General features: G+C 43.0%; 2 protein-coding genes across 6 annotated transcripts in view; one reads left to right on the forward strand and one right to left on the reverse strand.

Annotated features, from left to right (window-relative positions):
• Positions 1-271: 271 nt before the first annotated feature.
• Positions 272-16831, forward strand: atl2 (atlastin GTPase 2). Of its 2 annotated transcripts, XM_069692955.1 has the most exons (16): positions 272-449; positions 6219-6385; positions 6970-7179; positions 9572-9706; positions 9818-9922; positions 10043-10093; positions 10196-10252; positions 10485-10577; positions 10694-10832; positions 10937-11064; positions 11445-11501; positions 11623-11694; positions 11955-12386; positions 13663-13677; positions 13931-14276; positions 14590-14671. In XM_069692955.1, the coding sequence occupies exons 1-15, from the start codon at positions 377-379 to the stop codon at positions 14075-14077; spliced, it is 1881 nt and encodes a 626-aa protein (XP_069549056.1). In that variant the 5' UTR covers positions 272-376; the 3' UTR covers positions 14078-14276; positions 14590-14671. The 2 variants fall into 2 exon arrangements, with proteins under 2 accessions (XP_069549056.1, XP_069549057.1); XM_069692956.1 differs by lacking the exons at positions 13663-13677; positions 13931-14276 and having other exon boundaries at positions 14590-16831.
• Positions 16832-20199: 3368 nt separating this feature from the next.
• Positions 20200-22937, reverse strand: part of LOC138617726 (equilibrative nucleoside transporter 1-like) — a 41217-nt gene continuing 38479 nt past the window's right edge. For all 4 annotated transcript variants that reach the window (XM_069692974.1, XM_069692970.1, XM_069692971.1 and 1 more), the window contains exons 12-13: positions 21318-21517; positions 20200-20395 (exon numbers count right to left, since the gene is read on the reverse strand). In XM_069692974.1, the coding sequence (XP_069549075.1) occupies positions 20284-20395; positions 21318-21517 (312 nt within the window). In that variant the 3' untranslated portion in view covers positions 20200-20283. The remainder of the gene's footprint in view (positions 20396-21317; positions 21518-22937) is intronic.

Here is a 22937-nt window from a genome sequence, read left to right on the forward strand (position 1 = left end):
TAATTTATATTTAGGTAGACTGTAAACTCCTTCAGGTTATTATAAAAACCTTCACATTTTCAAAAGCAACACTAAGAACATGACCTATATTTCCTGCCTATAGATACTCTCGCAGTTATGCCCCCTAAATTCAGACTTTACAGTGTCCAAAAAAAAAAACTAAAAAAAACAACTAAATCACGCATGCAAATAGTGGAGTTCTTAAAGGGATATGTGCTGTATTATAAAAGGCACTAAATAAATAGTTGTGATACTTTGTGCAGCCCGACTCTGAAGCCTCGGGGCGGTACGAACTTCAGCAGGCTGCGCGAGAAGAAAAAAAAAAAAAAAAAAAAGCTCCTTTGACGTCAGCCACGTTAAATTTCAGTAGTCCAAGATGGCGGAGGTGAGCGGGTTGAGGAGCAGAAATCACTTCGAGCCCAACTGCAAAAACCGAGTCGTTAAGGAAGGTAAATCGTTGTCGATTTTGTTTGTTGGGTGTGTGACGGCGAGTCGATCAGGAGCGCGAAGCCGAGGGGCTGATTGCGATTTAAACCGCTCGTGTTTCTGTGGTCTTTTGTCAGTTGCTTTTCCGTTAGCCAGACGCTTCTGTTTTCAGTTGGGGACCCGCGGTGTCCTGCCAAATGTGGTCCCGTCCCGCTCCCCAACCTCCGCCCTCCGCCTAACCGTGATGCGTGTCCTGCAGCCAGCAAAACACAGTGTCAAAACAGCCCAAACTGTGTGTGTGTGTGTGTGTGTGGGGGGGGGGGGAATTAGCCACAGCGAGATCCGTTTTGTCAGCCTGTGTTTGTTTTTGTTTTTTCTCCGTTCAAATGTGTGTTTTTTTTTTCTTCTGTCGGTAACTTGGGCAGAAAAAAAAAAATGTAAAAAACAAAAACAAACAGCTGTTGTCTAAAAGTGATTCTGACCCGGATACAAACGTTTAACCGCGACACCTGTCGGCTCATTTGTCGCGGGGCCTGACCCGGAGGAGAGCGGAGCGGAGCGGTCCGGTTCGTCCGGTCCGGTCCGGTCCGGTGTGGTCCGGTCCGGGGTTTCCTCTCTCTAAACCTGCCTTTTATTTGCTCAGTCACCCCGAGTTGCTTTCGAGTGTGTTGTTTCTGAACTTTGAAACCAGTTTCCTGAAACGGGAGTACCGGTCAATATAGACTAAACGTTACACTTAATCCCACTAATGAGTCGGATATATTTAAATACCCTATTATTAGTGTGTTCAGTTTGGCAGCAGACTTGATCCACCTCTCTGAGGCAATTTGTAATACACGACTGCATGTCTATTTCACAGACAGAAGGAGACTTTTGTCAGTCACAACAAAAGAAAAGACGTAAACCGTGAACATGCTGTTGACCATAGAGGTTTATTTACATTTCAGGTATTTTGCTTTACTCAGTGTGGCGTCTAATTCAGTTTAATACCGAGTATCTCAGGGTGGGTTGGTTATAAATGTAGATATGACTCGTTTCTGTTCAGCACCTCCTTTGACCGGGGTTCAAAGTCATTTTTTTAATTTTTTTTATATCATGATCAAGCGGTTCGTTTAGAAGTATTAATCAATCAGTAATAAAAAAAAATTTAAAAAAAAAGATCCGAGTCTAAGGCTGTGACCATCTTTGATGTTTTCCATATCGGGTCAATTTCATCCAAATACCTGTGAATGACTATTTAATTGTCTTCCACTATTATAGTAAAAGCATTTAACACTGGAGCGCAGATACTAATTTAGCCTTTTAGGTAAGATTTGACATAAATCACAATTTGAAACCTATTACTGAAATGTACAAAGAAATTGCTGACAGACAGTTAGCCATAATTGAAAATAAACAGGGCACTATAAGGGAGCTCATTATCCACTCGTGCCATTAAGACGTAATGCAGCTGTTTTCATACAGATGAATGGAAACGATTCTAACTAGCTCAAATAATTGCGATCAGCCGATTAATGTAATAATCGGGACTGAGCCTTAGGAAGTTATTATTTGAGGAAAATATGATGCAGATGAATTGATAACTAGACTAAATTGTATAGTTGCAGCCCTTGTTTGTGGTGTTAGTCGCTTTGTCAAATGGGAGGATGTATTGCTAATACCAGCACCTTGTTTATCAGTACAGTTTACATTCACTACACCTTGTCGAGACGGGCAAAAAAATACCTAAGACCCAGCGCCCGAGGCTGATCTGGAGAAATGAGCAGGAGGACCTTAACCTGATAACCTTTATGCCTACTTTCACACAAGCCAGCAGACTCTGTGGCAACACCATTCACTGACTGCGACTGCTCTCAATCTGCACTTTGTCCTCTCCGTCTCCCACTCGGTCCGCTTGCTGCAGCTGAACGTTTGGCCTCTTTGACTCGAGTCCAGAGAGGCCGAGTCAGGTTGTCTTTTGGTGCCGGTGTGCGGGGAAGTCAGTGTACTTGCATCCTAATAGGCTACAGTGGATTCCTCCGGCTCTGCAGGCTTGTTGTCTTCCCATAGAATAAACAAACACTGCCTGGCCACTCGCGGGGGTGTTTTAAGTCTAAAGGAGGGTTTTGTAACTCTGCTTCAGGGTCACTGACATTAATGATCAGTGCTGCAACAGCAGAGAGGAGGTGGTTGCTCGAATTTCCCTTGCTTTCTCAACGCTTTAAGCCCCAGCTTTCTCCCTCATGATCCCGAAGAAAAGGTGAAATGTCATAACCGACAACACGTCAGCGAATATTTGACACAATCTCGACTACTAGCTCGACTACTTTACCCCCACAGGTTTCATTTCTACACTTATATCTTTTAAAAGTGTTGCTGAAATGACCTCTTTCGAGTTTGAAAGCGTCCATATTCGGTCAGCTGCTTGGGGTTAAGTGGACCACGGTGCTGCGAAAGTCTGCCTCAGATGTAGTGCAGGAGTCGAGGGAGGGGAGAGCTGATTCGGGACATGTAGGCCAGTCAACATCTGCTCAGCGCCTCCACAGGATCAGAACTCACGTGGCTAATTTCAGTTCTGTCCTGGTTTTCTGCAAGTCGAGGAGCAGTTAGCCGCTTTATCACGAAGGGTTATCACGTGTGCGTATATTGGCAGAGCTGTTTTTGTGTGTGTGTGTTTGTTGACCGGCTGCTTCTTTGCATGCTTATTGTGTTTTGTCTCTCACTCACGTTCTGCTGCAATCCAGAGTCCTCGCAGACCCGGCAGAATAGTGTCTTTGTGTGGGTGTCCCCTCTATGGCTGCATTCTGTGCCACTTCATTCTGCTGAGTGCTGCTCTGGACTCGATGGGGACCTGCAGTGCAACAGACTGGGGGAAACGTTCAGGGCTTAATTTGTGTGCGGAGCAGATTACTGTAACTGCCCTGCGCTCGCAGCACTGCAGCACCTCCCGGTCGATCTTCAAATGTCCTATTTATTTACAGTCGTCCTCTGGAGGGAGAATCGCTTTGTATTAACAAAACTGCCCTTCAGCCACCTTGAAATGTTACTGGGCTTCCACTGTTGTCGTCGTTGGTTATAAACCCGCTATTTATTTATTTTTTAAGATTAATGATTTGCTAGTAAAATGGTGAAAATGCAATTTCCCAAAGCGGCACCTTCAAAAAAATTTTTTTTTTTTTTTTTTTTTGGTCCAACCAACATTGGTTGGACAAACTTTAAAACCTTAAAACTTTTAATTTATCTAAATCATGAGACAAAGAAAAGCAGCAAGTGTCACAAATGACGAGCATGAAAAGTAGTTAAAGCGATCAATTGTTCTACAGAATAGTTCAAATAATGCAAAACAAGATTGCCTTCATTGCCTGAAGTATGCCATCAATTTATTTTGACAAACGATGAACCTTTTTCACCAATTCATCATCAAACTTGTTGAGGATTCTTTAACATGTTAATTGACTCATTGTTCCAGCTTTAGCTTAAACCAGCAGATTGACTGTGCAAGTCACAGAGAACCATTATTTGATGGAAATGCTCACTTTAAGTTCACGGTGCTTCGTGTATTTGTGGGGAAGTAATGATCCGTAACCGGTTTTTAACTTGTTAAGCACAAAATCTAATATTTGTGAGTTTGCCGCTGAGTTCCCTGATGGGACTTGTTGGACTCGGGCTCCTGCTAGTACAAAGCCAATATGTGTAAAGCCCCCAGTCCTGCGTGTTCTTTAATGAGGCAATAGATGTCAGGCTTCAAGGTGTTTATTTAACAGCAGCAGAATAATCAGTGTTACAGAGCTCTGGGTAACGACTATGTTTCCCTGACCGCAACAGAGTATGTGTCAGTTTACGAAGTCTGACCTCCTGACCCTCCCTGACCCGGTCTTCTTATAGTACAGGAACCAAAAAGTCATGTATGGTGATGTGTCCTTTGTTGATTGGTCGAGGTGGGCCGTCTTGCCTTGTGGGGACGTGTTTGTTCAGGTCAGTAACTTATTCCTGTTTTATGACTCGGAAGAAATAAGAAAGACGGGAGGTGAAACTAATGGTCGTGCCATCAACCGTTACAGCTGTGGCCTTGTTATTATGCACAGCAGCATGCTGACCCCAACAGGATCGCTGACCTCAGCAGTATCGCTGACCTCTACAGACACAACCTGTTGCATACGCCTGAGGATTAATAGTTGATTAATACGAGATTGTATATAAGGAATATAATATGGCATACATATATAGTATTATTGTAAGCAAAGACTAGCATAGGACAGCACAGACTCCGCATGCATGGAAGAAGTTTGAAATGAACGCCTGTACAGCGTAAAGTCTTCTCGTCCTGTCAATCACACAGGCGAGGTATCGGCATCCGATACTCAACAAGTTTGTTTTATACGAGTTTCACCACTTTCAGTCCTCTTTCTGTGAAACACTCCGACATGGAGACAATTGGGTTGGAAGTAACCAGTAAAATCTGCATTATAAACGACAATAAAAAAATAAAAAAAACTCTTGACTCTGATCATCTTCATCTTGTGGTAGTTATCAACCTACAGATGAAACAATTGATCCATTAATCGTTTAGTCATTCAACACAAAACTAAAACGTAACACTCCCCAAATCGAAACCTATTATTTGTGATGATTTGTCGTTGTTCTTTGTCTCACGTGATTCTTATGATAATTCAATATCTTTGAGGGTTTTAGAAAGTTTACTGACCTTTTGTGATTACTATGGATATCAGTGACTGATGTTTGTCATGTACTTATCACGAGTGGCTGCCAGATTTGGAGAGATGAGTTGTGATGGTTTGCTGCCGAAACCTAGTTTAAATCTTGTGAGAGACTTGCTGGATCAACATCTAATTACGAAAATATTTGAATGAGCAATGTTGAATATTTGTGGTCAAACCTGTTCGATGGACTCTTGAGTTGTACGGCCGACGGGATTGTCACGTTCAGTCTGCACTCGAGGGAGTGTCATCCTGGACCTGTGGTTTCTACACCTGCAGAGGAGGTGAAAAAAAAAGATTGTATTCTTCCCAGGAGAACATGAAAACTTTGGTAAACTATGACAATGAACCAAGCATATTTCTTCTTTTTTTTTTTTTTTTCTAGAAGCTTAATTTGGGAAGGAATTGAACCAGCAAACATTTCAATCACTGATTCATAATTTGGAGTCGTTTTTGAGGCAGTTCCAGTTTGTGAGGAGTCTATATTTTATGCTTTCCCTGCTCTCGCATAATAATACGCTTTGAATATCTTTGTGTTTGGAATGTACCGAAATAATGCTATGCAGACGAACTACTAACCCACATACGTCGGAGTTTGTGGTTCAGCCCTCTCGCTCATACTGCAGCGGTGGTAGTTTGACAGGAAGGAAGGAAACGAGGTTTAGAATTTCACAGGAACACAAGACGAGCGTGAAAACGCTGTCCCGGTAACTTACTTTACTCGTTTCCTTTTTCTTTTTTTTTCTGGCCCTTTGTGATTTTCGCTGCAAGGCTATTTTTGAACTTAACCTAAATGGGAAGATCAGAGTGGAAAACGGTATTTAGCCCAGCGCACAATGCTGAAAAAAGGTTTCTGTCTTCATTTTGATCCATATAAGGCGTTTCACTTTCTCCTCATCTTCTCGGAACAATGATCCATCCCTCACGCAAACCAACTTATGACAACAAAAACCTTGTCGCTCTTAAAACGTGAACCTGCCGCCAAGTCCTTCTCCTTCTCACTGTAACTTTTAACATGCTGCGTGAAGTGACGTAACCAGTGTAATTTTATCTTTTCCTCCGCTGTCCTTGTTTTTTTTTGTTTTTTTTTTTAAGGCTTGAGCGGCGTGGAAGATGTCCCCATTTTTAGGCAAAATCAGAGGCCTCCTTTAGCCATGCCCGAAGACCTGGATGATGACTTGCTTCCCAGCAGAGGGGCCTCCAACTCGGGCAAAATCACCAGCCTCACTCACTCAGCAGATGAGGAGATGCAGGAAGAGGAGGTGAAGAGTTCAAGTGTTTGATAAATGTGTAACACTGTTCTGGACATTATCGTAGAACATTTTTGTTAAGAATAATAGCACAGACTGTACATTTTAAGGAAAGTCCAGATAAATGGTCTCCATTTCCCATCAACTGATGGCAGTTAGGACCACAAATATTGGTTGTATTCACAGTTATGGTAAATGATATGTTTGATTGTCTTTCTTAATTAATCACGTAATTGTTTGGTCGATAAAGCACCAGAAATTGGTGAAAATGCCAGGTGATGTTTTTTGTTCAGCCAGCAATCAAAAACCAAAAGATACTTAAACAGAGAAAATACATTTTCTGTTTTACAAGGCAAAGCACAAAATGTAGTTATTCTGGCATTTTTCTATATTTACCATGTTGAAATCTTTTGAGTTCCAGCAGTGTTTCTTTACACCAGAATGAGTTCATGTGATGTTTTGCCGGAAGATCTCAGCTTTGTAATTTTCAGTTCTCTGTCCCCGTTCCTGAAATCTGCCTCATCAGCATTGTAATGACTTGAACCTGTCTCTGGGCCAAGGAAAGCCCCTGATTGATTTCCAACTCGTGTCTTCAGGCTGTGGTGGAGGAAGAGAAGGCCAAGCCCGTTCAGATCGTCCTCGCCAACGATGACGAGCACAGCTTCGAGCTGGACGAGGCGGCGCTGGAGAAGATCCTGCTGCAGGATCACGTGAAGGACCTGAACGTGGTGGTCGTGTCCGTGGCTGGAGCTTTTCGCAAGGGCAAGTCCTTCCTGCTGGACTTCATGCTGCGCTACATGCATCAGGTGAGATGAACAACGTGTTCTTTCCATGTTATTGGACTTGCAAAGGAACATGTTCTTGTGGGGATTCATACAAATAAAGACAGTTACTCAGCGAAGTACCAAACACATAATGTTGTTGCAGATGCAGGCAGTTTGGAACGATCTGATTTGTTCACATGTCTTCTGACTATCTATTAATCCTAAACTGTTTCTAAGGAGATAAGTACACGTAGACCAAGATGTACATTTATTCGGACATAATTTACATAATTTATGAGTCCTTTAAAGTGTCCTTTCAAGACGCTGACTGTGACAGTGTTTTTTTTTAATATTTATATCAGTAAGGAATAATCTGATCTGTTGAAGAATCACAGCAGCTTTTACAAAGGCACATATTTGATATCAACTTAATCAGTTTTAAAAAAACAACCACTCTATTAGGTACACCTGTACCATCTAATGTCATCCAATACAACAGCCCGGCCATAAAATCGAAATGGCAAAACGTATAATTGACTAAATAACTGACGATTCATAAATGTTGACCATACAGCAGAGGACTCATCCACCATCCATATTTTCAGTGAGATCAGTAAAATAAATGGTTGACATTAGTCCCAACCTTGAAAGGCCCCCACAGTTAACAGACAACAGCTCATCGTCCCCCTGGGGCTTCATACTGTCACACTTGCAGTCAGCACAGATTGTGAAACCTGCCGGGCTAAATGAACAAGGTCAACAGATGAGATTACATCGAGTACTCTCGTGTGAAGGTGGCAAGCAAAGACAAGTGCTATGAGTCAGGTCTCGTACAGAGATACTGGTTCACCCAGGAGAGGTCGATGTGGAAGAAAGTACATAAAGTAGACGGGGTGGTTGAACTGGTCCGGAAAGGCAATTCTAAACAATAAATCTTCAGAATAGGAGTCGTAGACTTGTTGGTGTTGAATTCTAAAAAAAATTTTTAACAGTTTTGTTTTCATTTTCCTGTGTGGTTACTGGCTCTTGTATAAATGTCTGTAAATATGAGCTAGAAAAAAAAATTGCACACTACACACACATGTACACACAGGGCACGCAAACACACCTTCTTGTTAATGTGCATCTAACAAATGTGTACGACACAAGTGTCAACAGCCAGTCCTGCAGACCATCTGACTGCAGCTAAAAACACAAGTAACCGGGATCACCTTACACTCTCTTGCAAATACTCTTGATAACGCAATCACACACACACACACACACACCCACCATGAAAACACGAAGGAGCGTTATGACTCACAGCTGCTCGGGACCATGAACGTGGGCATTCATGCAAGTCTCTGCACATTTTCACACTGATGCCATTGCTTCAACCGTTGACAGTTAATGTTTCCAGTAATTTTAATAAGTGTGTACAACTTTAACGGCTGTGCGTTTGGAGTATTATCAGATCGCAGGTATTTGCTATTATCAAATGCCACGTTGTCACCTTGCTCTGTCATCAGATCAGAGTTGGACCCGGAACTCAGATGTACTTTATGGTTTTCGTAATCAGGAATCAGTGTCTCCACATTCTGAGGCGCAAATTCAGCTATTTGTTTTTGGAGCCGTTTTCCCTTCTTGTCCTCACCTGACTCTGGCATAAACGGACAAGATCTCAATAAGTTGATTTTTTTTTTTTTTTTTTTTTTTACTCGAACTTTGTGTTCATAACAATTGTTTTGCGAGAAATGGCACGCACAAAGTGTACACTATAATCCCCAAAAATTATTTTCGGGGAGTATTTTCAATTTTTGCGGCGTAATGCTGATCTTTTCTTGCATAGTTCAAACCTGTGACGGGAAGCTCTAAAAGACTGTGAACCACAGAAAGAGTAAAAGAGTGATTTGGGAGGATCGTGAGATAAGGGTGTAATTTTCTCCGTAATAATTAAACTGTTAGATGACATGTTAGTTATGACGCTAGTCAATAAGTGGCCTGACTATGGGGTCAGCAATCTCGATACTTTTTCAAACAAAAGTGTGAATTTGCAGATCAGATTTCACACCGATATGGACTCGGGGTTTGAAGATGGTGTGGTAACAAAAGGGAAGGTAAATAAAACAATAAAATAATATCATTCTCCATAAATCCCTGTTCAAATCAGCTGCTGGTGAAACATGAATGTCTCCCTCTGGTCCTAATCTGTGACCAACGCTGGCCGACTTCAGTACGTTGACCTTCTGTTCCATTTTTCCACTCGTGCCATTATTTCTCCACCTCGTCGCCGCGATCTGTCTCGTCTTGCCCGTCGTACTTTACTCCTCATCTGTCCTCTCGATCCACGTGGTTTTCCTTCTTAACCAAACCATCTCTTCTTCCATTTCTTTTCTTTCTTTCTTTCCCCCCCACCCCCCTCTTCCTTCCGTCTCCTCCCTCGTTCCCTCTGCAGCAGTGCGACTCGTGGATGGGAGGCGACGATGAGCCCCTGACGGGGTTCACCTGGAGGGGCGGCTGCGAGCGGGAGACCACGGGGATTCAGATCTGGAGCGACGTCTTCGTGGTCGACAAACCCGACGGCAGCAAGGTGGACCGTCTCCGGCTGCGCTTGTCTTAACTTCAGCTTTTGTCGACGAGTTTTCACACGAATCGCGGACTCGTACTGACTCGCTCTCTCTCGTGCGTGTCGTCCCGACAGGTGGCCGTGCTCCTCGTCGACACTCAGGGAGCGTTCGACAGCCAGTCCACCATAAAGGACTGTGCCACCGTGTTTGCCCTCAGCACGATGACCAGCTCTGTGCAGGTGACACTTAAAAGCAGGGTTGTTGTTGTTGTTTTTTCTGGAGACAGCGCCTCTGCCTTTTGTCTCTTAAAACATCCAACACTTCTGTCTCGTGTTGCGTTTGTTTCTTCTCTGTTTCAGGTGTACAATCTCTCCCAGAACATACAGGAGGACGACCTGCAGCATCTGCAGGTTGGCGTCACCTGTTCTTCTTCTGCAAGTAAAAAAAAAAAAAGTAGCATCAAAGTCTTGTTTTTTTTTAATGTTCTTATTTTTGTCTCCTTTCATGTGTAGCTATTCACAGAATATGGCCGGCTGGCAATGGAAGAGATCTATCTGAAACCTTTCCAGGTACTGACGGCTTCTGTTGTCGAGTCGTGTAATTAGAATAAATAATATGGAACTGAAAACCTGAACGCGATGGATATTAGTCGGGGCGGGGGGTGGGAGAGGGGTGTAATCGGAGAAGAGATCAATATCAAGCCGCACAATCGATATTAGTATCCAAACCACAATTTTTTGTTTACAAAATCAACTATAACGTGTCTCATTGCGTCTCTTTGCTGTTGGTTGCGTGTTTCAGTCTCTGATGTTCCTGATCCGGGACTGGAGTTATCCTTACGAACACTACTACGGACTGGAAGGAGGGAACGCCTTCCTGGACAGACGACTGCAGGTGAGAATATCTTTTCAAACTGTTTTTTTGTTGTTGTTGTTGTTGTTGTTTTTCTACCCCGAAATTTCCGCGCGTTGTTGACGCACTCTCTCCGTGTTTGCTGTTCGCTGACGCAGGTGAAGCAGAACCAACACGAGGAGCTGCAGAACGTGAGGAAGCACATCCACTCCTGCTTCTCCAGCATCGGCTGCTTCCTGCTGCCCCATCCCGGCCTCAAGGTGGCCACCAACCCGTACTTTGACGGCAGGCTGAAGGGTGAGCAGAAGATGCTGAGCGACGGCTGCGGCATGCTGGACTGAACCGCCGCGCACCAGAACACCAGTCAGGGTTTGTTTGTTTGTGTCGTTTGTGTGTTGCAGACATCGACGGCGATTTTAAAAAGGAGCTGGCCGAGCTGGTGCCTCTCCTCCTGGCTCCGGAGCGACTCGTGGAGAAGGAGATCGGAGGAAACAAAGTCACCTGCAGAGATCTTCTGGAGTACTTCAAGGTCCTGCAGGATTTTATTCAAGTCCGATGGTTTTCACTCTGATAGGTCAAAGCCTCGTGTTGTGCAATCTGCCATTTGAACAATAATTAACAAAAGCTTTGAAGTGAATAAACGACACAAAATTGATTTGGGATTTTAGTCAAAGGCGATTCCAACGAATCCCCCCCCCCCCAAAAAAAAACAAACAGTGGTCAGGTTTTTTGTGTGTGTGTGTGTTTTTTGGTGTTTTTTTTTTTAAATCCACTTAGTTTGACACACAACCAGCAGACTTGCGTCTTAAGTTCTTGTCACGTTGTTAATTCCTTGTATTTGCTGCCAGAACATCAACGCTGCATATGAACCACGTTTGTGAGCACACGCGTCGTTTTCCTTCCCTGCAGGCTTACATAAAGATCTACCAAGGAGAGGAACTGCCTCACCCAAAGTCCATGCTGCAGGTTAGTTACTCTCCCAAAACCGGGGGGATGATTTTAAGTCTCGTCTCACGTCATAGGTTTCAATCCTCATCTCCTACGACCAAGTCATCTCCAATCTCATTTGTCTTTCCCCGTTCGTCAGGCGACGGCAGAAGCCAACAACTTGACCGCTGTGGCAGGAGCCAAAGACATGTACAGCAAGAACATGGAACAGGTTAGGACGCGTTTCTCTTTCCCCGACATCATGAACCGTGATCAATTCAAACGAGTCCCAAAAGATTTCGGAGAGCGGCGGGTGTCGCTGCAGGACGGCGGCGACAGCGGTCGTGGCCCGATTTTCATGTCGTTCTGGGGAAGCTGACGGCACAGCTCCTGCAAAGACGGACGACGTGAACATCTAACTGGAGTTGCAGGAATCCCAGTAAGCCTTTCTCTCTTCTGTCAGTCACTCACTCTTGTCACTGATTCCCACAGATCTGCGGCGGGGACAAGCCTTACATCGCCCCGGCGGACCTGGAGCGCTGCCACGGGGAGTTCCGCGAGCACTCGGTGGGCTACTTCCGCTCTGTCAAGAAAATGGGCGGCGAGGAGTTCTGCCAGCGCTACCAGAACCGGCTGGAGTCGGAGCTGGACGAGGCCTTCGCCAACTTCTCCAAACACAACGACAGCAAAAACATCTTCTACGCGGCACGCACGCCCGCCACGCTCTTCGCCGTCATGTTCGTCACCTACCTGGTGTCGGGGGTGACGGGCTTCGTCGGCCTGAGCACCCTGGCGGCGCTGGCGAACCTGGCCATGGGCGCGGCGCTGCTGTCGCTCTGCCTCTGGGCGTACGTCAAGTATTCCGGAGAGTTCCGGGAGGTGGGGACGATGATAGACCTGGTGGCCGAGACGCTCTGGGAACAGGTGGGTCGTCTGCGTGAGAGGTCGGCAGAGTGTGTGAGGACGAGTGTGTTCGTGCGAGTGACAACAAGCCCGCACGGGGACAACAAAGAATGTCCAGATGTTTTTTGTTTTTTTTGTTTTGTTTTTCTTGGTTTTTGGTCAATTAAATGTCTATATTTGTGATGATTACTGTTGTTGTTGTTGTTATGGCAGTGGCTGGAAATATTTTGGGTATTAAGACGGATGAAAAGCAAATCAAAGCGGAGAAACTATGACTCCACCGCAATCTGGCTGAAACTAGCGACAGTTTACTTTATCGTGTTTTCATATTCTTTTGTCAATTCAAGACTTAAACTAGACGTATAACTGAGTATAAATCACCAGCTGATTTTCAACCCGTTTCCTTTTGCATCTATTCATAAATAATCCACTCATTTTTTGACACTTAATTGAGAACAGAAACGAATCATCACATTTCAGAAGCTGCAACCAGCAAACGTTTGAGATTTGCATTTGATAAACAAATTTATCCCGTGATTCATTTTTCTGATTATCCATAAGTGGACTAATTGTTTCATCCTGCAGAGACCGAGAGCTCTGAGAGGTACATTTATAAATGATTAAACCTGCCTCGGGTCAGACTGTTCTTTTATTTTACTGCAAATTACCATAAACGGTTTCCATCTTCTTTTTTTTTTTCTTTGACATTTTCTCTTGATGCTGCTGTGTGATGCTGTTGCCAGTGTTTGGTTCTCCAACATGATTTCTTATGTTTTTTTTTTTATAATATTGTTTAAGATACATTTGTGAACACCAGGTATTCGTTTGGATTAAGTTGGAATTCGGTTGAAATCAAAACTTAAAGTTAAGAGAGCAAAAAAATGTTTGAACTTGTTTTTCTCTACGGGAATATAATAATGCCGCACGTGTGTATAGAAGAAGTATTTGATCTGAAACTCGGCTCGTTGCCTTTTCTTTTCTCTTTTTTTTTTTCCCCCCCTGGGCGTCAGGTTTTGTCTCATGATTTTCTTCCACGTCTTCATCATCCGTCGCACCGAGTCCAAAGATTCGTGCTTTCACGTTCAGAGTTCCTTCCTCGCAGCTCCCCTTCTTCCCCCGACCTGCGCTGACGTTGCTCGGCAGAACAAATGTGAAGCCGGAGTTTTGTTTGTTATCCCGTTTCGGAGATTTTGATGAACGTTTGGGATTCGCCTCAAACGCAGCCGTCACTCACGTCTTCTGTCTTCTCCCTCCTTGCTGTGTTTCTCTCCGTCTTCCCGCCTCTCCTGCTTTACAGAGGACGGTCAGAAAGGTGAGACGTGTCGCTTCCCGTTTCTCTGATCTGCCGCCTTGCCTGCCTGCCGTCCTCGACATCCTGCCCGATTTCCTTTCCTTTCCTCAGTTTTTATTCGTCGTTTGTCGTAATGTGCCTTTATTTTTTTATTTGTCCTTAATCTCCCTTCAGACTTCCGTTTCGATCCCTCTCATCTTTTTTTTTTTTTTGTCCCACCCTCTGCTCCGCTGTCCGTCTTGGTCCTTGTGTAACTCTCCTGTTGTCCTCTCAGGTGTTTTCCAAACTTTTGGAGCCAGTCAGGAGCCGCCTGGCGTGGCCCGTCTCTCTTCTCCCCTCCCTCCCGTCAGGAGCAACACTGGGACTCGGAGCTCTGTCTCCTCTCAACAACAACAACAACAACTACAAGAAGACTAACTAGCTGCTGGCGGATTCACAGACTGTTAAACTTTCTTCTCATATCAAAACTTCTGCAGTTTGCTGGCTTTTTTTTTTTTTTTCATTTTTAACTTTCAGTCCAATGGTGCTGGATTTTTATACTTTAACTTCCTGCGTGTGGACGTAGACGCCTGAAGAAAAAGCCCGTCTCAGGATCTCGAGGACCCGGACCTGCCCACGTGGTTTTTAATCAGCTTTTACTGAGTGTGGAAAGAAAGTTTTTTTTGTTTTTTTGTTGTTGTTGTTTTTTTAAACTTCTTTTCAGTTGAAGATGTTTTGTTGAGTTGTGAATTTGGATGCTTTGGATGCGTTTCTGTGGTCGACATGTCGAAGACTACATTTTATTTTGTTCCTTTATTTGACCTTTAAACGTTTTTTCTTCCCTAACTGGCTTTCTTTCAGTTCGTCTGTCCCCATTATTGACTGTTTGTTTTTTTTATAATTTGTTCTCGCACTAAACCCCCTTTTTTTTGTCTCCTCTTTCGTCTCTTGCAGGTTTTGAAGCCACTAAGTGAACATTATATGGAGGACAACGTCAGACAGACGGTGTTTAACTCTCTCAAAGCCACCTTGACAGAACAGGGCTCGCAGCGCACCAAGTTAAAGACTCACTGACGCCCTTCCTCCTCCTCCTCATCCTCCCCGTCATACTCATCGCCCTCCCGCCCACTCACTCAGCGTGTTCAGTCCTAGAACTATGGAACTAGTTCAACACCAAAGCTGACCCCCTTTTTATTTGTCCTCCCCGAACGCCCACCCATCACGTCTTCTTTTGTCCGTCGTGGACCTGCGGGATCACAGTCTGCCCTGCTCTTCATCGCCCCCCCCCAGTGCCACAGATCAGATACTGCATGTTCATGAGAGAAGAGAAGCCGGCGGCGGCGCCTCTTGCCAAAACAGGACCTGAAGGATCTTCTCCAGTGTGCCATGCTGTGATAGACGCATCTTTCTTTGTAACACATACTGTAGGCTGACTGACACACACACACACACACACACACACACACACACACACACACACACACACACACACACACACACACACACACACACACACACACACACACACACACACACACACACACACACACACACACACACACTGTCGCTGGTAGCAGAGATGTAATTCAGGGAAAACTGAGGCTGCTGTGTGCAGCTACTATCAACATTGTATGCAAGCTGAATCACTGTAATGTGCATTTAATCATTTTGTCTTACAGGCAGACAGTTCAGAGCTCAGTTTACTTTCTCTTCAGCCTGTTAATAACATTTCTGACAAGCACAAGAGACGAATCAAATAATGACAAGGTGATTGTTCTGAATTTTCTTTCAGTAAAATCAACCAATTTGATTGTACTGTGGTGACTGTAGATTCAAAAAAAAAAAAAAAAAAATCACATTTATCTCTGAACTGAAAAGATGAGCGCAGGAAATGAAGCAAAGCTGTATTTCTTTTTTTTTTTTTTTTTTAAATCAGTCTGCCTCGATTCTTTGGTTTTTTTCACACTAAGTTCAGAAGGCCAAGTAAACATTTGTATAATCTGGGCTCAGGTTGCTTCTAGATGATCTGTACGTCTTTCCCTTTAATATTATGTGACTTCTCAAACTAAAGAGCTGCAGGAAGCCTCTCGGCTGATTCTCTCCTCCTTTTTTTGTTTTTGTTTTTTTTTGTTTGTTTCATTTTGTGTTTTAGAAAACCGACGTGTTTTATCTGAACTTTGGCGTCTCGTAGCGGACTTTGACTCTCTGCATGGCGTTAACACCGACTGTTGTCGCATCACGAGGAGTTGTTGTTTTTTGTAGAGCTTTTCAGAGCTGTAGTGAGGAAACGTCCTCCTCCACCGCCTTCCACTGAAGCTGCACTAGCTCCGACTGTTCGCTCCAGTTTTAGGCTGCAAGTTTGATTCTTGCTTTTGGGAGCTCCAGCTCAAATGTTTTGCGAGTCATTCATTGTTATAATACTTGTTTGAATTGTTGCCCTTTTTTTTTTTTTTTTTTTTTTTTTTTTTAATCCCTTTAAAGGATTTTTGGGAAAATTTATTTATTTTGTTGTCTTGCTGAAAGTAAAAAAAAAAAAAAAAAAAAAGACAGGACACGCTGCTCTCGCGGTTGTGTGTGAAATGTGAAGTTGCACACGGCAGCTGGTTAGCTTAGCTTAGCACAAAGACTGGAATCAGGGGGAAACTGCTAGCCTGCTTGCAATTTTCATAGTCTTTCGTGCTAAACTTAAGCCGGCCAGCTGTTGGCTGTACTGTAGCATCGCGTGTAACTGACGAGACGTGAGAGGGGTGTCGATCTTCTCATCTACCCATCAGGAAGAAAATAAATCTCCCAAAACTTGTCTTAACTTCACATGTGATAATTCAATCCACTGCCTTTCCTTTTTTTTTTTTTTTTTTTTTGCTGCCCCCCTTTTTGAGGCGGCGGCAATTCAGGCTGCTGACCGTTCCTCCATCACATCTGGATCTCCCCCAGAGGCTGCTTAAATAATAATAAAAAAAAAACCGATTCCTCCACGGCAGGAAGCTGATCTGACATTATTTAAAAGGACTGACTAAATCCGCTCGTCACACTTAACAGCTGCAGCACATCTGTCTGTGCGTCCCGATTCCATCCACATTATTTCTCACCTCAAGCGCCAGTCTCGAAACTGTACAGTCTTGTGTTCACGTCACAAATCGGGCATGTATGTTGAATTCAATATTTAAAATAAAGTTTGTATATGTTTTCTAGTGGATGAGCTGACGACGGCTGTTTCTTTTTGTTTTTTGTTTTTGTTTTTTCTCCTCTCGATCAGTTTAGCAGTCTGTGGTTTGTTAAAAGAGCGACAAGTCTCTGCTGTAGTTTTACATCAGTTTAAGAAACACACGGTGTGAACACTCGATTTATGAATGGGGGGTGGTGGTGGTGGTGGGGGGGGATCTCTTGATTGTCTCGAGTGGGTTGGAGACAAATGTCTTGTCTGCCTTTTGAAGATATCTCCGGTAATTTATTTTTGAATAAAATGTTTACCTTAAGAATAAATCATCAACGCAACTCTTTGGGCTCCTTTTTTTTGTTTTTTGTTTTTTTTGTCTCTTTATTTCTTGAACCGGGCCTTTCATTTGAAGCAGTCGAGCACTTCTCTGTTAATTGTTAATTGACATTTGTTTGAGTTGCTCTGACCACAAGATGGCGCTACAATGTCTGGAGGAGAGACTGCAGGTGCCTCCAACGATGGTTTAATTATTATTGATGTGTATGGGGCTTGGTCTGGACCTCCCGGCTCCAGTAGTTAAAAACTGTATTGCAACAGATGCTGACCTTGTACCTCTTAATATCTTCAAACTGTTCTGCCTTCCTTTCACCGTTTTCTCAAACGCAGGTGGATTTACTTCAGTTTCGCTCGACAGGAACTTAAAGCGAGCGCCTTTCAAAATAAAAGCGTCTAAAAATGAAAACGGGGAAACAGCACCGTGCGAAACAAAAAAGTATGGTAAAGTACAAAATAAAACGGCAAAATGAACTGTTTAACAAGGTCAACCTTAGCTAGAGGTGAAACATAAATTGGGTTATTTACAGCTCCCCCCCCCCCCCGGGGGTAAATAACCCAAAGGAAAGCTTTCACAGGGGCATGTTCCAAACTTGGCCCTGACTTCATCCCACGGCTCGCTGGCTCTGCTGGAGCAAAGTTAACCCTGATTTCAGAGGCTTATCCTTTCAAAAACAAAAAAAAAAATTACTTAACATGGGGCTAAAAGGCACCCGTGTGAAATGGGGTTGCAGTAAAATTATCCAGTGTCTCAGACATTTAACTCAGGGCAAGTCTGATGGAAGTGTCACTGGTGTAACCCTGTGTGTGTGTGTGTGTGTGTGTGTGTGTGTGTGTGTGTGTGTGTGTGTGTGTGTGTGTGTGTGTTAAATATGTACGTGGTGCTTAAAGATGCTGAATACGAGGATTTAAAATTCTTCCTCTTAGCAGGGAATCAGTGGCCTTGTTACACACAAAACATGTGACTTCATACATTAAGATGCTTTGTTACGGGTCAAGACACTTAGAGCTGAAAACAATCAATTTATGTATTGACGGTAAAATCATTCATTTAAAAAAAAAAAAAAAAAGGAAAATAATAGTGGAATCATTTTTTTTGTTGCAAAATTTGGCTGACAAGAGGTGGTGACACTTGGGGATGTTTAACAATCTATTGATTAATCAAGGAAACGATCATCAGATTATTACATAAAAAAATGCATTCTTGTATAAAACCAGCCGTGACAGTAAAATGCTCTTCACGCAGTCACAGTAAACTTTTACTTTAATAACTTTAAGTGTATTTTTTGATTTGCATAATTGGATTGAAGTAGGATTTTCAGTCCTCACTTTCACAGTGAGGTAGTAGTTCTTTTACTTCTGAATACTTCCTTCAACTGCAGGAAGTGAATGAAGGGCTTTTTGTATCAGCACCTGATTAATGTTGAGCGCTGCACTTCCAAGAACGGCCAACCGGAGGAGCCAGAGTCTTAAAAATACACATTTATTATTTCTCATCACAGAACTATTTTAAGCTGAAATACAATTTAAGTAACATTTAAATAGTCTTATGCCAGACTCATCAGCAGAGGGACAGACCAGCGTCATGCTATCAAACAAGCAGACTGTCAGGATATCAATTGCTGGTTTTTTATCAGTGTACAATTAAAAAACAAGCATCAAAAAGGCCACAGAAATGCACATAAACAAAAATGTAGTCCTTCCATCCTCCAGAGAGGAAAATACTAAAAACTACTACTTGTATAAAACTTGTCTTTTCAATGAGAACATGTTTGATGAGAAACGACCTCTTAAGAGGGAGATTTAAAGTCTCCTGATCGCACTCACGATGGCACACTTCACGCTTCTGAGAGCAGCGTATTTTCTGCATATTCATGTTTTATCAGGAAGACACAGCAACAGTAAAAAAAAAAAAAAGAAAAAAAAAAAAGAAACCCACATGTTGTCTGAAAATTGCAACAGGAAATGTGAAGTCAGACTGAAGGAAGAGAAACGCACCGAGGCTGCGAACACAACTTGGTCTAAAAACTACAAAACACTCGGCGAGACGATGAAGATTCAGCAGGAAAGCTTCCAGACGGTCAGCGGCCCAGATTACACATTAAAAAAAAAACTCACCTTCAGGACCGAGTCCCGTCCTCACATTCTTTGAGAGTTTACCGATCAGTTACGAGAAAGCTTAACGACAGAATTAACCTGATTCGAAACGCTGAGAGCAGAGAGAAGGAGCGAAACGGTTCATTAGCTGTCTGATGGGTCGAGACTTCCCTTCAGAGTTCATGATTTTCCCATGTCGTCTTTGTGTATTTGGCTTGTTCAGAGTCAAAAGCTGCAACAGTCGGGAGTGATGCAACAGTCACGTTTCATGTTTGATGTGCAAAGATCATAAAAACAAAACAAAAAACAACAACAACAACATCAACTTAATGATAACAGCTCACAAATTAAGATTTACTGAGTGGACGAACCGAACAGCAGCATCTCACAGCCTCATTCATAATCTGTTTTGACATTATTCACACACCGTATAATAGTTAAATATGATTTCTAAGAATGCAATTGTTCTAAAAAAGAAAAAAAAAAGTTTTTAATGTAATCTTACATTAAGATTTTTTTTTTTGATCATTTCGAGCAAACTAACTTTTTATGAATGAAGCTGTGGGACGCTACGAGTACAGGCTGCTCAAGATGAGGCAGTTTTTACAACAAGAAACCGTTTTGGAGAATTTCTGCCGTCTTCTATAAGAAGTCCACTACAAATTTTTTTTTTTTTTTTTTTACTTTTGATTTGAACTCAAACGATCTGTTTCGATCAGCGGTATTGATTAAGATACGTCTCCGGGAGAGAGAGAGAGAGAGAGAGAGAGAGAGAGAGCGTTTGCACATTAAAAAAAAAGAAAAAAGTTCAGTAACAGATTTCCACTTCAGTTGGCTGGATGAGTCTCTGCTGTTCACATCAGGAAGACGGAGGCTCTCCAGAGTCTTCTGTGTCCTCTCACTTATTGAAAGGTAGGTAGGTAGGTAGGTATATATACTTTATTAATCCCCGAGGGGAAATTTTATTTTTTAAACTTCTTCTACTCAGGCTCGTGATGGGGAAGAAGGTTGTTGGGAGGGCGAGGTGGTCTAATCTACATCTACTAGCTCTGCTGGAGCTTCTAGATCATGGCCCGGAAAGCGAAGGAGACTGCAGCGCCCAGCGCCAAGCCGAGGGACAAGAAGAAGGCCATGATGGCTCCCGCTGTCTCTGCCTCATGCTGCGGCACCTTCCTGTACGGAGACAGCAGAGGGACAAAAACCTTCAGGGATGAACGCGTCGCCATCGAAACACAGAACAGGGTCAAAATGTGCTCGTTATAAATTCTGCGTGCTTGTGTGTACAGGGTTTTATTATTCATTTCACTTTTTATGATATACTTCTTTTTTGTTGTTGTTGTTATTATGTTTCATGTTCCCGTTTCTGCGAGTTCTGTTTTATGTCGGTGAAAAGCAAACTTCTCTTTAACAAAGTAAAGTACAAGTATGTTGCTAGAAGCCGGTACCCCGGGGACACGGGGGGGGGGGGGGGAGATAGCCAACCTGTCCGAAGTTAAAACAATCTGACCACCACCGTTGTTAACTCATATATGCGTCTTATCTTATCAAATTTGTTTAATTTGGAGATAAGCCCATTAGGGGGAGTTACAAGCTGTAACTGCTTAATAACGAGATTTAATTGAATATGCAGAATCTCCTACCTCAGTGACGAGACGACGGGACGTCACAGCGACCAAGAAATAGTTCCAGTCGGTACACATTGTGAGTTAATCGGAGTATTAGAGGAATTTTTTTTTTTTTTTTTTTTAAAGCTCTGAGCAGGCCAGGCTGGACATTTCTCTCTGCGTCTGTTCTTTATACAAAGCGAGGCCGCCGGGCTCAAGAAACGCAGATCTGCACTGCTGTAAACTGTGTTCATGATTATTTTTTTAATTTTTTTTTAAAAGGATCAGAAATCGTTGCGTAGAATCACGAGTTTCTGTCTTTGTCATCCGATTTCTTGCCGCTCCCTCTGAAACCACAAAAGACTTTCTACCAAATACTATAAACAGACTTGGATGTGTAACATTGACGGTGCTGTGCGGTCTGTGTGTGCGGTCTGTGTGTGCGTGTGTGTGCGTGCGTGTGTGTGTGTGTGTGTGTGTGTGGTCCTTACTTGGGTCCGAAGCACATGCAGAGGCTGGCCAGGTATCCGTTGGAGAAGGCGAAGATGATCATGAAGATGATGTACAAGGCGTCGTGGGCGAACAGCACGGGGAGGTAGTGACGAGGCTGCACGTTGCACAGCATGAAGAGGGGGATGAAGACGACCCGCAGGCCCACCAGGACGGGAAGCCAGATGCTGTCTTTACCCGGCTGGAGACACAAGAGACACGTACACAGTTCACCACGGGGACAGACGAGGACCTCACAGCTGCAGTGACACTGTAACCAGACACCATAAATGACGTGTGTGCATTTACAGATGAACCTGGAAAGAGTGTTTGTCATCATTTAGTGATAATTCATGGATGAAATAACCTCTAGATCAATCTAGATATATATATGTATATATATATATATACATATACATATACATATGTGTGTGTGTGTGTGTGTGTGTGTGTGTGTGTGTGTGTGTGTGTATATATACACACACACACATATGTATATGTATGTATGTATGTATATATATGTGTATATATATGTATGTATGTATGTATGTATGCACTACTGTTGAAGCACTTTATTATATATATATATATATATATGTGTGTATATATATATATGTGTGTGTATATATATATATACACACACACACGTGTGCCTGCAGATACCCTCACAAAAAATACATGTTTAAATACAAGTAAAAACATAAATGTTTGCGTTTACATTCCTTCCACTTTATGTCACCTGTATAAGACTGAACGTGTGACGTGTCAAAACTTTCTTGACGCCGTCTCAATTCATTTGACCTTTTTAAACAAGCAGACATGATTCACCAGAGGACCTGAAGCCCCGGAGCCCTGGACCTCTTAAACCCTAAATCCTGATCATTGTCGTCTAATGACGACAAATAAACTCACATGGTCCTGCAGCAGCTGACTGCTGTTATCTGCACCAACAAGCTGCATTCCCCTGCAGGTCAGGCTGTCAGCTCACTGTACTCAGTTTGTGCATGGTGACTTGATTAAATTAGATTAATTCCTCTGGATAACAGGAAATTGGACTTCTCTGTTAATTTGTCATTTTCTGGAATATGTTTGAAAAGCTTTGACTTTATGTCGTGCCAGAAAAGAAGCCAACGTGTTTTAAAATAATATCAGCCTGGATAATTAAACGTGAAGGAGTTGGGTGTGAACTCTGAGTCGGATTAGTGAGAAGACGCTCAGCAAGCTGAAGGAGTCCTGCCGGGAGCAGATGGGACAAAAGTAACAGTTACAAATACTGCGAATCTAAAAGTAGGATAGATGTTAGCCAGAAAAACTTTCATGACTTCAGATGTGAAACGGCACTGAGGGCTTCTTGAAGATTAAAATAACTTCCCAGCTGCCAGTGTTCATCCATGTGTAGGAGACGGTGGAGCAAACCTTCCCCACCAGCAACAACATTTTTTTTTTTTTTTATCATTTTGTATGTAATTAAAAAATAAATGGTATAAATGTTTTGATCAGGAGACGTGATGATGTCGTACTGTTGACCATCGTGCGTGTGTGGAACTTCACTGAATATTTGAAGGCGATCTGCATTTTTACTGACAAAAGCAGCTGTATGTTCACTGATGTATTTTTCAGTA

Source organism: Brachyistius frenatus, unplaced genomic scaffold (genome assembly GCF_029030835.1).
Source record: "Brachyistius frenatus isolate BFR_SWC_R1_liver_20210118 unplaced genomic scaffold, ASM2903083v1 Contig_13, whole genome shotgun sequence".
In the NCBI taxonomy this organism is placed as follows: Eukaryota; Metazoa; Chordata; class Actinopteri; family Embiotocidae; genus Brachyistius; species Brachyistius frenatus.

What these genes read in the sequence shown, in the direction of transcription:
- atl2 (XM_069692955.1), top strand. Translation starts at nt 377, where the DNA reads ATGGCGGAGGTGAGCGGGTTGAGGAGCAGAAATCACTTCGAGCCCAAC. An exon ending in TCTATCTGAAACCTTTCCAG is followed by an intron (nt 10,253 to 10,484) that starts GTACTGACGGCT and finishes TGCGTGTTTCAG; the next exon opens with TCTCTGATGTTCCTGATCCG. An exon ending in CTTTGACGGCAGGCTGAAGG is followed by an intron (nt 10,833 to 10,936) that starts GTGAGCAGAAGA and finishes TGTGTGTTGCAG; the next exon opens with ACATCGACGGCGATTTTAAA.